This window comes from Lissotriton vulgaris, chromosome 5, assembly GCF_964263255.1.
Source record: "Lissotriton vulgaris chromosome 5, aLisVul1.2, whole genome shotgun sequence".
Taxonomy (NCBI): domain Eukaryota; kingdom Metazoa; phylum Chordata; class Amphibia; order Caudata; family Salamandridae; genus Lissotriton; species Lissotriton vulgaris.
Window position 1 is genome coordinate 831,102,289 of NC_141693.1, and position 16,443 is coordinate 831,118,731.

General features: G+C 39.0%; 1 protein-coding gene across 3 annotated transcripts in view; it reads right to left on the reverse strand.

The window, feature by feature from the left end:
• The window catches only part of PIK3AP1 (phosphoinositide-3-kinase adaptor protein 1), a 1,689,354-nt gene that overhangs the window by 374,635 nt on the left and 1,298,276 nt on the right, over positions 1-16,443 (reverse strand). For all 3 annotated transcript variants that reach the window (XM_086922323.1, XM_086922324.1, XM_086922325.1), the window contains one exon: positions 8,291-8,446. In XM_086922323.1, the coding sequence (XP_086778449.1) occupies positions 8,291-8,446 (156 nt within the window). The remainder of the gene's footprint in view (positions 1-8,290; positions 8,447-16,443) is intronic.

A 16,443-nucleotide genomic window follows, 5' to 3' on the forward strand; every position in this document is an offset into this window, starting at 1 on the left:
ACTTCAGTTTATTTGATTGATTGAAGCTGTTCTACTCATTTCACGTGTCCTGCTTGCCGCATCACGATTGGATGCGGTCGCGGGCACGTGACCGAGTTTTCAGCCTATTAGGACTGTTGATCCTTCGCGGTCAATTTCATTCAGAATCCTTCGGAGACGCGCTTCGCGTCCCAACTCACGTAAGTCTTGGAACTTAGTGTAACGATGAAATATGCCATGGAGATCAAGTTTAGCAGTTTAATGTGATTGACTATTTTGTTTATATGCTTATCCAGTCCTGATTACCATGAGTTATCGAGTAGACTGTAATACAATCCACCGATCACGCTTAAAGTCGATATTAGACATAGTAATGTGATGTAGACAAGTAGAGAGTATTGTGTTGTTTTACACTATAGAGAGTGACTAATCTGGTCCTGTCTGACTTTCCTTTACAGACCCCTGACGAAGGGTCACGTTTGTTGGTTTGACCCGAAATGCATTGGGTGTATTGAAAAATGGATTATACATTGATTGTATGCATGACATAAGATGGATATTATGTCTGTTAAAAACATCATGGATTATCTCACCAGAAAATTCGTTTCCAAATGAACATAAATCAATCAAATAAACTGAAGTAAATTAATAAGAAAACTTTGTTTTCGTTGTAAATTTGGCGCCAAGTCTTGAGGCTAGTTCTCTAACCTCCACATTCACTTGTTTACTAGGCACGTTCATTGACTACGTGCGACGACTGAGGCACCAACCTTTAGAATTATAAAAACGGATAAACTTCACAGAAACAGAGTGCTTAGGATAACAGTTCTGTTGTAATGTCTTATTGAACAGCGATGAAAACCCTTTACAGGTAGCACTAAGGCAGGAAATATTTGTAAGCCTGAAGGGGAAAAGCGTTGTTTTTAGGAATTATGTGAGAGCAGCAGAATTATTTGGCATTGGGCTTAGCAGTGTAGGCTCATCATCAAAACAAGCATTGAAAATACTAATTAAAAAGACCATTTATGAAGTCTGTCGGAAAAGAGATACCACTTTATACTTAGGTCAATACGGCAATGATACAATAGCTGGGAGTAGTATTTATAAACAGCCTCAACCATATGTTGTATGGAATCTCCCTCACAGAGTGCGCAGAACTAACCTGTTGTTAAGGATGAATCTGCTGCTCCTACGAATTGTGAGAGGGGTGTGGGAAGGATTAGCCAGGAAGGACACACTTTGTCACCTATGTGGAAGCTGGGTACAGGATTTAAATCATGTTTTATTTCTCTGCCCCCTATTACAACCATTACAAGGTTGTTTGTTGAGTCCATTGTATTTAAAATATAACATCACCACAGCCGAGGAGACACAACATTATCTTTTGCCCCCCCTTTCTGAACATGTGTGTTTTAAAATTTACATATTTTTTAAACAATTTTTAAATATTTTTTAGATAAGAATAAATGTGAAGAAGTAGGCTGTGGTATGTTGAAGAAGGTTGTATGTGGACAATAATCATTACATATCATATTATATTTAGAATTGTAGGGTCCTCATATTTTATATTTGATTATGTTATAGAAACTAATGACACTTAGAATTACATCTTATTAAGTTAGTTGGCCCCCTAAAAGATCAAAAGATTAATGGAATTAGTACAGTACATAATGCACTTGCACTTTGATAACATGTATGCTGCTACGTAGACTGCACTACATAATGAATGTATTTTGCACTTTTGAGGCTACTGCTTATATTTTTCCTTGATGTCCATCTGAGCAAGATTCCCTTTTTTTCCCTTATTTTTTTAAAAAAAACAATTGTTACAGGATGTCTCGCATTTGCACGTTTTACTATTATGTTCACATTTATGACTTTAGAATGTATGATGAAAACTGTAACTGTTGGGTCTCTGCACATTGTATATATAGAATTCTAAGATGCTGTTTAATGAAGTTAGACTTTTTGGAATATTTAACGATAAAGCTTGACCCAAATTGTTTTATCAGTAATCAAGTTACAATGGTGAAATCGGTCTCATATCTGCATACTTGCACTCTTCGTTTTAGTAAGCTTATGGCAACATGTATTGCTCAACAAAATCGATACATTTATGGTTTTACATGTACTGTAATTTTTATTTTAGCTCTGGATGATTTGTTAAAAGAGAGCCTTTTTATCTGTTTATTCCTTATGTGGAACTCCTAGGAGCTGCAAATCATAATGAAATTGAATTAAATTGATTCGCCAGCAGACTCTTCACTTCCTTTACTGCGTCATTGACTGCACGCTCACTTGCTAAGCGATGAAGAGAATCATAAAGTCTGCTACGGCATTCTGCCTCACCTGATGCGCCTCAAATGCTGTGACCCGCATGCTCTCACCAAGGCACAAGCACTCAGACTTGCTCTGGAAACAATGCACCACTTTCTGTCATGTGCAGAGACGCGCTAGTGTTGTACCCGCTTGCCCCGACAACAGTGCTCCACTTTTCCAATGTGTTGGGACTTACTCACCAGCACTAATACACATTTGACAGTTTCGCCAGCATCACACTTTACATCGCATTTCTGGGTGACAGTGTCATCAGATTCACTCCAAACACTATCAATAAGATTTCAGTTGACTTTTTGATAGACACCCTGGGGCACTAATTTTCATTCTTGGACTCACAGCCATTCATCAGCTTAGCACAAGTCTCACATAACCCAGTGATGGGTCTGGCTTTCAACATCACTCTTTAGGCTGGTGCTTAGACATTCTCCAGCATGAGACATAGGCCCCCATTAGGATGGCGGGCGTACTTTATGGATTTACAGATTGTGTAATGCCTCCAAGTGCATATACACGTATAGCAGAAGAGTGCACAGCATGTAATCTACATCACTGTACACCAGCCACGGTGCGTACATTGGGGCGTAGGGGCGTAGCCCCACTAGCCACATGGACCCACCGTCACGGCTGCAAGGACACTGAGAATATTATAGCATGAATGCAATCATGATGAATTTATAAGCGGCGTTACCTGCCCACCGCAATCCGGGCAGCACCCGACTTATCCGGAGTGCGCTGCGCGCAGGGCAGGGGGCTGGCCTGCTGCAGCTTGAGCGACAGTCCACAGACTCAGCTGCAGCAGATAGTACCTGTAGTGCGCAAGTGAAGCTTGGGGCTGAAACTAGGCCGAGCATGCGCATAATAAACTTCCCCTTAGAGCGACCAGGGGGCGCTGGTTTAACCGAGCCGCAGCCCCCGGCGTTACCAAGGGGCCTGGGCGAGTAGTCAGTGTGCCCCCCTAGCCTATGCTGGCGCTGCATGCAGCGCCAGGATTGGCTGGTCCACCGAGCAGCAGGGCAGGCAATCCATTCTTGGATGCCGCGCATGGGTGGTGGCACACTTCCTCAGCCGCATTGCATAATGGCCAATAACTGTGTGACTTCATGTGAAGCCATGCAGTGATTGGCCATTTCGGACGCGCGCAGTGCTGTGATGTCGGTTCTACTCTGTAGCCTGGGACTCGCCTTGTGCGCAGGCAGCAGTCAGATTTTGACTCCTCGCCGTCACGACTGCTGTGCCTGCCTGTGTTACAGGGCCGGCTGATGACATTTGAAAGTGGTGAGGCGTAAAACTGATTTGCATACCGCACCGTAGCGAGCGAGCTCACCGAGCGAGCCCGAACCCCATATGGGGGGTTCGGGGGGGGGTTCTCCCCACGAGAACATTTTGAAAAAAAGAGAAGGAAAATCGTGCATTTTCAAGCAAATTTGAGAAAGCAGGAGGGTTAATAAAGCAATTGTGAAAGTGCAGTTATTACATTAATAGATGCCATAACATAGGTAGCTGCTTATTCAGTATAACCACAGAGCTTCATACATTCAATCCTATTACGCTGCTGAATTCAGACTATAAGACTTTCATGAAAATCTCAGCTCTAAGAGTAGAAGAAGTTGCACAGCAGTTGGGAAACAGCCTTCACAAAGCATTGGGAACCACACATTACTTTTACCACATTGTTTATAGTGTTTAGGTGAAACAAAATGTACTTAATATGCCATTTGATCAGTAAAATCTGTTTAGTCCCCAAAAAGAACAAACACTAGAAAACTTTTAAAAACAGAGATAACAATGCACTTCAGAGTACCTCACTCAGTATTTTTTTTATTTAACAAACAAGTAGCAGCATTCATTTTTTGTAAACTAAATCAGCACATCTCTCTTTCAGTGTAGCCAACTTGTCAATAACTTTCATATTGAAGTCCGGTATTTTTTGGACTAGCTTGCTCTCTACAGAGAGCATCGCCAAAGCATTGAGTCTTTCCTCTAGCATGGTGTTCCTGAGGAATGTCTAAATGCGCCTTAAAGCTGAAAAACATTGTTCAGCTTCGGCTGTTGTCATTGGAGCGATAATGACAATTTTTAGTAAAGTCACTGTCTCTGTAAGTGACTTTTCCATATTCAGTTTATGTATTAAAGTCAGCAAAGTCAAGGCACTTGTAGCCTCCCGGTACACAGGCATTGCGTACAGTACAGTCAACTCAGTTCTCAGCTGCTCTTTTTTGAGCATAGGATATGCTTGCACAGCCTCATTCGGAGCACGCTCCGGGAAGGATTCATCATATTTTACAAACTCTTGACTTTGCAATAATGTGGCACTCACCAAATGTTTAGTGAATTAAAAACGTTCTTGTGCCTGCACAATTACAATGTCACATATCTCCTTTGCAATTCGAACCAGAGAGGTGATGTTTTGCCTGCGGTTTGCAAAAGTAGAATGCTCTGGCAGTTTGCCCTCTATATTGTCAAAGCCATCTCTCACTTTCCTTTTGCTTTGTACAAATGTAGTGGTAGATTGTTTCACAAAGACAGTATCTACGTCTGTTCCTTGTAAACAATTGTATAACACATCGACATCACGCATTATTTCATGAAATAAAAAAAGTAAGAACTGAAACTCTCTGTCTTGCCATGGGCTTCATTCTGACTTGGGTGATCAAGCTCATCATTGGCTTCTATGGCGACAAAACATTTCTCAAGGCCCTCCCTATTTTCAAAGATTAGGTTGACTGTACGAAGTTCCAACGACTTTTGGACACGTCAAGGAATCACAGACTTGAAGCATTTATCGGAAAAAATAAAGAAGCATGCATACACAAGAAATCATATGGAAAACCTGACGAGACTAGGAATGTTTGGGGAAGATGCACCAATTGAACAGCAGATAAATGATGCATATCGCAAAACCATACAAAAACACAATGAAGCCATTGATAAGAACAGACAAATTCTATCCAAGATCATTGATTGCATTCGTTTCTGTGGTGCTTTCGAACTGGCATTCCGAGGCCATGACGAATCAGAAAGTTCCTAAAAACCTGGGATCTTCTGAGGCCTAGTGGATTTAATAGCAAGCATAGACAAGGATTTGGAAACACATTTAGCAAGTGCTACAGTCTTTAAGGGCACCTCTAAAACAATGCAAAATGAACTCCTTGAGTGTATGCTCGAAATTATAAGAAGCCATATTGTGCAAGAGTTGCAAAACACAGACTTTGTGTCTCTTCAGGCTGATGACACCACTGATGTGGCCACTAAAACACAGTCCGTGTTAGTGTTTCAGTACCTTGACAGTGACAGAAACGTTGTGGAGAGGTTCTATGCTTTCACATATTTAAGAGACTCTGGTGCAGCAACCATTACTGAAGCTATACTGTGTCAACTGAACTTAATTTTTCCGGACCTGCCTCAAAAACAAAAACTTATCACACAAAGCTATGATGGCGCGTCCGTAATGACTGGAAGCCTTAGTGGAGTACAGAAACGAATTTGAGATGTGTACCATAATGCTCATTTTGTGCACTGTTACGCCCACCAACTCAATCTTATTATGCAACATGCAGTATCAAATTTTCTTTCAGGATGTAGGAGGCATAGCAGCATTCTTATCACGTTCCCCCAAAAGAACAGAAGCCCTTCATAAGACTGTGGACAAAAGCGTTCCAAGGGGATCCTCAACTCGTTGGAACTTTAACATTCGTACAGTCAACCTAATCTTTGAAAATAAGGAGGGCCTTGAGAAATGTTTTGTCGCCATAGAAGCCAATGATGAGTTTGATCACACAAGTCAGAATGAAGCCCATGGCTTTATTAGAACACTACAAGACAGAGAGTTTCAGTTCTTACTGTTTTTATTTCATGAAATAATGCATGATGTTGACGTGTTATACAATCGGTTACAAGCAACAGACGTAGATACTGTCTTTGAGAAACAATCTACCACTACATTTCTACAAGGCATAAGTAAAGTGAGAGATGGGGTTGACAATTTAGAGAGCAAACTGCCGGAGCATTCTACTTTTGCAAACCGCAGGCAAAACATCACCTCTCTGGTTCGAATTGCAAAGGAGATATGTGACATTGTAATTGTGCAGGCACAAGAACGTTTTTCATTCACTAAACATTTGGTAAGTGCCACATTATTGCAAAGTCAAGAGTTTGTAAAATATGATGAATCCTTCACGGAGAGTGCTCTGAATGAGGCTGTGCAAGCATATCCTATGCTCAGAAAAGAGCAGCTGAGAACTGAGTTTACTGTACTCTACGCAATGCCTGTGTACCGGAAGGCCACAAGTGCCTTGACTTTGCTGACTTTAATACATAAACTGAATATGGAAAAGTCACTTACAGAGACAGCGACTTTACTAAAAATTGTCATTACCACTCCAATGACAACAGCCAAAGCTGAACGATGTTTTTCAGCCTTAAAGCGCATTAAGACATTCTTCAGGAACACCATGCTAGAGGAAAGACTCAATGCTTTGGCGATGCTCTCTGTAGAGAGCAAGCTTGTCCAAATAATACCGGACTTCAACATGAAAGTTATTGACAAGTTCGCAACACTGTAAGAGAGACGTGCTGATTTAGTTTACAAAAAGTGAATGCTGCTACTTGTTTGTTAAATAAAAAAATACTGAGTGAGGTACTCTGAAATGCATTGTTATCTCTGTTTTTAAATTTTTTTCAGTGTTTGTTCTATTTGGGGACTAAACAGATTTTACTGATCAAATGGCATATTAAGTACATATTGTTTTACCTAAACACTATAAACTATGTGGAAAGACATGCGTGATAATGTCACATGCTTTCTAATGGAAACGTGGTAAAGGTAATGCGTGGTTCCCAATGCTTTGTGAAGGCTGTTTCCAAATGCTGTGCAACTTTTTCTACTCTTAAAGCTGATATTTTTTCATGAAAGTCTTATAGTCTGAATTCAGCAGCGTAATAGGACTGAATGTATGAAGCTCTGTGTTTATACTGAATAAGCAGCTACCTATGTTTTGCATCTATTAATGTAATAACTGCACTTTCACAATTGCTTTATTAACCTTCCTGCTTTCTCAAATTTGCATGAAAATGCATGATTTTTGTTCTCTTTTTTCAAAATTTTCTCGAGGGGAGAAACCCCCTTATGGGGTTCAGGCTCGCAAGCTGTGCTCGCTCGCTGCGGTGCGGTATGCAAATCAGTTTACCGCTCACCACTTTCAAATGTCACCAGCCGCCTCTGCTGTACACACACATGGTATAACGCTGAACATCATTGTGGCATTGTCTATAATCTGAGCCAGGGCTTTCTCCAGGCCATGACTTGTTATTTTTTGGACAGTGCACTCGAATGTCAATTCCTACTTGTTCTCAAAAGTGCACTACGTGATTGGATTGATGACCCTTTTTCGCCTGTTACTATAGTCTTGCTCCTGGATATGTGTGCCTGAGTACAGAAGTAGAGCAGAATTCTATTTACTATACCATGGACTGATGCAATTTTCACTCATGTTATCGTTTACCAGTGCGTGTAAATGCCCATAAAAAGAACTGTTTTGATGTTTTACACTAATACATTGCTTCAATAGTGTAAATGCCCTACATATTTACACCCAAGTGTGACAAATATGAAGTCAAAACATACAAATTTCTTATATTTGCACTTTATATATATACTCATTTATTTTTAATTGAGACACAGTGCAGCACGGCAGAAACGTAAAAAACATCTATGAAGATCATGAATGAACATGAATTCGAAGCATGAAATAAAAGAAAATAAGTTACCCGAAAATGAAGAATGAAAATGACGTGCAGAGCTTTTACAGAAGTACGATTAATGGGTGCAAAAACTACTCGCAGCACTTAACATTTGCACCACGTACCTGCTGTATTTTTTGTGCCCGATTTACTCTACAAAATGAGGCACAGTAAGGGCGCTGACAGACACTGAGCCTGCTTTTCTCTGCAGTGTGTAACCGTCACTACTTACTTCCTGTGCTGGAACTGCTTTCCGTGTTCCATGTCCTACGTTGAAAACCCTTCTTTGGAAGTTCGATGCTTCTCTTGGGATAATATTCATAAACATCATATTCCACTCTGGATGGCAGCTCTTCACCATGCTTTATGGGCTTTGTTATTTGCAAATCTAGCATAAAGAGCACATTGGGAACTCATGTTAAATTCATTATTAAAGCTATAAGAATACCACAATAATGTTTTTGGTGACAGCTCCATATTTTGCGAAAGTCTGGAGCGCCACCATGGATCTCTTGCAGGAGGATACGTTTCATTGGATACTCCTAAATTCTAATTGTTTTCAGGCGCAGCAATGAAGTTACACAGTTAACTACCAGGAAAGCTCTGGAGAGTCTGTTTTCTAGCCAATCAATCATAAACAGTATTTTAAATATGGTGTATTTGCTTTCTAGGTTTGCATAGACCAAGTACAAAACATGCTGCTGAGACCATGATCCTCAGTAAATATTGGATTCCTAACTCAGTCATTCAACCAATTTCATCTTTATTCAGTTAAACGACCCAAACAGCAATAAAAACAGATACAATGTTCATATCATCACAAATGTCCAAAGTTTTCCTTTCCGAATCTAGATAGCAGCAGACAAATAATGACTAACAGCAAAACATTCTAAGGGTGATGTAAGCATCTGTAAAAAACATAAGACCGGCCCTACATTGTGCAAAATTAGCATTTTTTTTTCAAAGTATTTCACTGAGTTTTCATACAGGTACATTCGCATTTCTGCTACAGAGTACAAGTCATTCTTGGTTAAAGTTGTTTTGTTTACATTTAGGTGATATACATGTTACCCTGTACGCCATTCTGATGTCTTGCTAGCAGATTAATGACAGTTAAAAGAGAAAGAAATGAAAGAGAAGAGAGGGAGAAGATGTCTACAAGAGAACTACTTTTGCAGCGGTCTGGGCCTCTTCTGTGCTTGTGTTGCTTTGTTTTGCGGGTGGTAGCCCCCCTCCTGGGGGTCTCACGTCGGATCATAGGGGTCCAGATACTTGTCCAGCAGTTTCCACATCCCCCTAGTAGCTGGTTTCCGGGGTGAGTTCTGTAGTGCGATGCTATCAGCGCCCCTGAGGTATGTCACCCAATTGAGCCAGCCCTTGATGTCTTTGCTGTGTCCTTCCAGTTGGATATGACCAGTTTCACTGCAGAGGTCAGTAGCAGGTCTAGCAGATCCCTGTCGTATTGTGTGTCAAGTGTTGTGGTAATGAATGCAGTGGTGAGGGTAGAAAACTCTGGCTTCAGTGTGCACCCCATCGCTCTTTTTAAAAAAACAAATATTTTATTCCCAGAAGGTTTTAATTTTGGGGCATGGCTTCCATTTTCTTGTCTATTTTGAGTAGTGCAATTTTAGTATTTTTGAATTTTGGGTTGGAGGCGTGCGTGTGTTTGTTAGCTGTTAGCAGAGTCAGTGGGTTTTGTTTTTTTATGATGGCTCGCTCGATTGTTAGCCATACAGGTGTGTACCCTTTGGGGGGTGTCAGCCAGTAAGCTCCCTGTTTTGGCTAGGAAGGCGGTTTGGTAGGTTCTATAGTCTGCTAAGTTTAATCCTCCCATACTTTTGTCTAGAGTTCATTTTTTAATACTTATTCGCGCTTTTTTCCCTCACCATAGGAATGCATTGCGAGGACACATTGTCACAAGGACAGAGACAAATGCAATGTTGCATCCTTCTACCCACAGGGAATGCTACAAAATATTGAATAAGTCCGAACCTAAAGCAAATTTCTTAATGACATTGCCAAGTTTGTGTACATTCAAAAGATAAGGTTCCATCATGAAAGTAGTCTTAATCGTAATGTATGATTTACCAGGCAGTTTAGACAACTCAGAGAATTCTCTGGCCTGAGCTCTATGTTGCTAAAACACAGTCCTAGCCCGCAACTTTTCCTTTTTTATGATGTTCTCTGGAAAGTGAAACATATCTGGTCTGCCCAGGTGGGGAAAAAAGGGATTTATATAAGAAAACAACTATCTCAACTAGTTATGGCCCTCGATATGTAACACATATTTGATGATCAATCTTTTTATGGTGCTACAAGGTTTGGTCCATACAAAGATCCACAGTAAAAGAGGCGAGAGTTGGATTTCATCTGTAATATGAGAAATTCAGAGGTCTTCATGGTAGGTAAAGTGTGAACAGCTTTGTGGGACGGACATAAGTCTTCTGCAAAATTTATTTTCCTCAATCTGCAGGGATCCAGAGTTAGTATATCTGCAGATTCCAGCACCATCACAAGCAACAGAAACACATTTAAATGTATATAAGGTCAAAAAATAAGGGATGTGCTGTTTACTCATTATACAAAGGACGTTCATTTTAATCCTTTAATCTCCTTCCATCATGATGTGCTAATGAAAACCATAAATATCAAGCAAAACAGGAATTATGGTCCAACTATTGCATGCAAGTAAACAGGCTAATGCGAGAGAATTCTGGAAAATTATAAATAGATTAGTACGGCCAAGCAAATTGGTAGTTTCGTCATCAATATCCGAAAAAGAATGGGCAACATTCCTAGAAAAACATCTAAACAACAATGGTGCAGTAAAAATCGCTGTGAGTATGCAAAACAGCTCTACAGCTAGTGATGAGATGCAAGAACAATTTGTAATTACTAAAGTGCATTTGATAAGATTGATTAAGAAGCAGAAAGATGGGGCGCCTGGACCTAACGGGATTCCATTTGCCCTATACAAAGAAAATCCTGACTTTTGGTCGACGTACTTAGTAAAAGTATTCAAAGAAGTGATAGAGACGGGAAAAATCCCTGATTCATGGCGAGGATCTTTAATCTCTCCTATATATAAGAAAGGTAATTGGTCTCTTGCAGAGAACTATAGACTTATTACCTTACAAGACACTGATGCCAAACTGTTTGCTGGAGTACTCTTAAATAAACTAAACGAATGGGTAACAGAAAACAATATTTTACCAATGAATCAAACTGGATTCATTAAAGGGCTTGGAACAATGACAAACATCATGGCATTATCGTTAACAATTGAAAAATCACTGAGAATAAAATTGCCCTTATATCTATGTTTTGTAGATTTTAAGTCTGCTTTCGACTGTGTGCAAAGAAACCTATTGTGGAAAAAACTTTTGGAAAAAGGCATCCCGGCCGTGCTACTAAAGCTTATACAGTTGCTGCACAACAAAACCTGGGTAAGAGTAAGGATGGGGGATGGTCAGTCATTATCAAAGGAAATTCCTGCATTGGAAGGGCTGAAACAGGGATGTGTTCTGTCCCCCCTCCTTTTTAATCTATTTCTAGGAGACCTATCGGTCAACCTGGATGACCTCAATGCACATCCCCCTAAGTTGGGGGGTAAATTGATATCCAACTTGATGTACGCGGACGATGCGATCCTACTAAGTCACACAAAAATAGGTCTCCAGCGCTTAATCAACAGTACACTTTTGTATGCAAACGAAAATGGAATGGTTATTAATGAAACCAAAACAAAAATCATGGTGGTATCTAGGAACAAAAATATGAGACAAAAAAACAAATTGTTCATGGGAAACAATCAACTTGAACAAATAGAGGTGTACAAGTACCTGGGTGTACTGTTTGACCAGGAGGGAAATTATCTCCTACAGAAACAGGACATCCAAAGGAAAGCCAACTCACTAACAGCAGCATTCATTATAGCACAAAAATCCCTAGGAAGTTTAACTTATGGCCCACTATTGAAAATCATAGGTGCTAAATTGCTCCCAACTATTACATATGGAAGTGAGGCATTAATGGGTAAGGATGCGGAACTAATTAATAAGGTACTTTCTAAAGTATATAGATCTCTCTTCCACCTCCCAAAGAATGCTTCGCCAGCACAAATGAGAATGGAATTCGGTTTGACCAATCAAGAGTTAGCAAGAAAAGGTCAGTTTATTAAAATGTGGTATAGGTTTAAGAATGACCATGATAATCAAATTTCACAAATACTCTGGCAAGAAGTAAATAATAATAAAAAATCACTTGCTGGGAGATATCTTCACGATGCACTAGAAGAGTTTTCACTGATGCCTATATGGAACAATACGATAAACAATGGATCATTTAAAAAAATAGTGAATCGAACAACCAATTACTTATAACTATTACATGAAAAAAAACATTCTGGCAAAAAGAAAACACTCGTGGACAGTAATAAATGGATATGAAAAAAAGAAAGTGCAAGAATACCTGGAGATACCATGGTCTGAAATAAGTAAACAATGTTTCATGAACGCAAGATTTGGAATTCTGCCAGGCCTTAGTCACGCTCTGCCATGGAAAAAAACTAACTCCAGTCTATTGTGCAGACTTTGCAAAGGCGGAGAAGAAAATATTGTCCATCTCCTATGTATCTGTCCTGGCCTTCGCAGGGAAAGATGTGCATTACTCAAACCTCACTTTAATCTTCGGGCCACAAGAACATGCAGGCAGGCTCTGAAAATTTGCCTTGATCCAAATTATATAGTTATGAATGTTGCCTTTGTAAAATTTTTAAAAATTATAACTACTGAATTAGAAAAATAGATGAGGAAAAAAGCTTTTATGAAATCATAAATAAATAAATAGATACATTTTTAAAATGTTATTATTCTTTTAAGTCCAATCATCTCAATTTTAAGGATAAAAAAATGCCTTCTTTTTATCGTATTGTATTGTATTGTACTATATAAACTGAAAATGTTTTTGTAATGGAAGTATTGTAAGATTTTAATTAATCAAACAATAAAGAACTTGTAACTATTGAAAACCACACCTAAATTAGAGAAGGCCTTGACCTTTTGTAATTGATGACCTTCTTTGGAGACATTTCTTCATTTGACAGATTTTAAGCTATCACCCCAATGAACATCTTACTCAAAAGTAGTAACTGAGGTCCCTGTCATCCATAAACGTTACAAGGCCATCAAGTAATTATTTTGAAGCATTGGCACTCCTTGGCATTACAACTGCATCATCTGCATACAGTAAAATCAGGATTAAGTGATTACCAATACACAGAATGCCCTTTTACCCTTTTGTCAAAAAGGTTTTCGGTCATAAATATATAAACTAAATAAAATCAGGGCTATCACGTATCCTTGTCTAATGCTCCTGGCGAATTAAATAGTCTTGGTACAATCCACCTAGGTATTATAGTAGATTTAGCATATGAGTCACTCTGCAGGTGTTGCAGGAAAGTTAAAGTATCTGAGTTAACATGCATGCATGTGAAAATTGACCACAGTTTTGATGTTAGCATGGTTAAAGGCCGAACTGAAGTCCATAAAAGCCAAATGCATTGAACATACGTGGATACTCTCTTCTTCCTTTTTATACATAGAGAATATTATTGATTGAGACCAAGAGTCTGGGATCCTTAATTCACTAGTGACAATAAGTACTGTGGTGACAATCAGGGCCCAGAAGCCGACATTGCTTTCAAAGGTGTCCACAGGAACCCCATCTGGGTCAGGCCCTTTTGACCAGGGCTACTAATGATTGCGAGATGAACTTCAAGGTAGCAGAATGTCCTACTTTTGCTAGTTTGAGTTGGGCTCCTACACTCTAAATGTTCATGAGTGGGCAAACAAACCTCTCTTATAGGGTAGAGAACTGCTTAATTCAGTCACCAGGAGCAATTGGTAGATCTTAAGCAGAGTCTTTACTGGGAATAAAAAAGACATTGAGATACTAAGTTTCCAAAAACAACTAGAGTTTTTATTGAAATGGACTCATCTCCAGCCTTATCTTGTAATTTATTTTTCAACTCTAACAGCTTCTTAACATTGATATCTGCATACCTCCACTTCTTCCTTATCTCTTCCTAGTAAGAGCTTATCTCAGTTATCTGTTGGCCGTAGCACATGCACATGCACATGCACATGCAGAGTTAAACCATCTATCACCAATGTTTTTGGAATGGATCTGTACCATTGCAAGTAATTAATCGAGTAATTTATGTGATTAAGAGAGTCAAGCACTAAGGCATCACAATTCTTAGTTACAGTCATGAAATTACAGAAATCATTAAGGTTATTAGATATAAATTTCTTAAAATAAAAGCTGGGCTAACCTAGTCCCATTTTAGCCCATGACCCCCTTCTACAGCTTCCAATTCCCTATGCAACTTATCAGATTGACGTAAAAGAAGATTGTGTGATAGGTCACCTGACCTGAAAATCCTAGTCAATAATGGATGAACTACCCCTGCCAACAAAGCCTGTATTATGGATAGTGGATGAGTAGCCATCCCATAAGTTACCCTCTAAGATAAATTCTGAAAAAGAAGTCCCTGTTTGTCACAACTAACTGTTAAGACTGGTAAACCCTTCATAGGATAGAAGTTGAGATCGTCAAGCATCAACTTTCTGCCAATCTTAGCATTACAATTACCGGCAATAATACCTGAATTGTTATAACTATGGATATCTGCTTCATAGTTGGTGTAGGTATCTATCAGTTTCAACAGAAAGACTAAGTTGTTCATATTATTCATGTTAAAATTGTTACTTTTTAAATTCAAAACAGTAATATAAAAAATTGGCATCTTTTTAGTTTATCTTCAGTAAGCTATTAGAATCCATGTGCAAATTACTAACTTTACAATTCAATGAGGTGGCAATCCAAATGATCATATTTCCTTTTACCCTGCCAGAAATGGAAGAAACGGAGGTAGTGAAATAGGTAATTATTATGACATAAGTCCACACAGATAAGCTTGTGAAGTACTTTATTTGAAGTGTACAACAACGGGGCAACCACCAGCTTGATCAACATACTCCTCTCTCCTCTGTCCCTGATCTCCAACCATCCCAGAATGAGGAACAAGGTTCCACAGTCCAGCATGGCTCAAGAAGCACAGATAGATGAGCGTGAGGTGGAAATAAAGAAGGACATACAACATCTCCCCCATTTATAATAGCACAGCAATAAAACATCATACTCGTACATAGTAAAACATCTAGATAAATAAAAACATAAATATGGAACAATGACACATTTTAAACAATTACAACAAGGAATAAATAAATGTAAGCAAGGTTAAAAACCTACTGCAATATCCAACAATAAAGCTATACTCATTTATAGATATCTGAAACAATACTATCAATGATGAACATGCAATCTTACCATGTCATCCGACACACATTGCACCCCAGTATCTGATATCATCTCAAATGGAAAACCTTCTTGTGAGAATACATCCGTCAAAAAGGTGATTGCCATTTTTGCAATTGCATCACTCACAAACTTGACCTCAATCCACTTGGAGAAATGTTCAATCATTTCAATGAAGAAACATTGTCTGCTAGAAAATATTCCAAAAGGACCCAGAAAATCCAGAATTACTCTGCTCCAAATATTCTGTGTGCTGCCAACTTCCACCATAAGAGGCATTACACTCCTAAGACCTTTGTCATTTTGCAAACATACCAAACATTTCTTAACAAAATGTTCAATATCACTGCCCATACTCGGGCACCAATAGGCTTTTCTCAATCTTTTCTCATTTAGAGTAATTACTAAATTGCTTTCATTATTAAGTTGTACCAATTTACTTCTAACATTGCAAGGTGAACTCAATTTGTCCACTCCAAGTAATAACAATGACTGTAACTTACTGTAAGCTTGCACTGGAACAAGTAAGTTCCTTTCTTTGCACCGCTCTTTAATCATGTATTCCACAAGTTTTGTTAAAATACTGTCCTGATCCAATTCCTTCTGTCAAACTTCTACGCTGATACATTTGTATCATACCATACAAGGTTTGCTACCAAATACACTTTATTCTGTATATTCAGTTTTCTAGATTATTAATTGAACACAATAGACATGACAGGTAATCAGCTTTTGTATTCCTGCCACCTGAGATATATAGTACTTCAAAATAATATTCTAAAAGATTCACACTCAGTCTGACCATTCTGGCTGTGCCTCTTGTAGAAAGAACATTAGAGCCACTGATGAATGAAACCAAGGGTATGTGATTAGTTTGTAACAGAAATTCTGTTCCCCACACATAAGATTTGAATTTTTCCTATGCCCAAACACAGGCCAGCATTTCCTCCTCTACTACTGAATGGAGATGCTTGTGTGGTTTGAGTGTGCGTTAAGCAAAAGCAA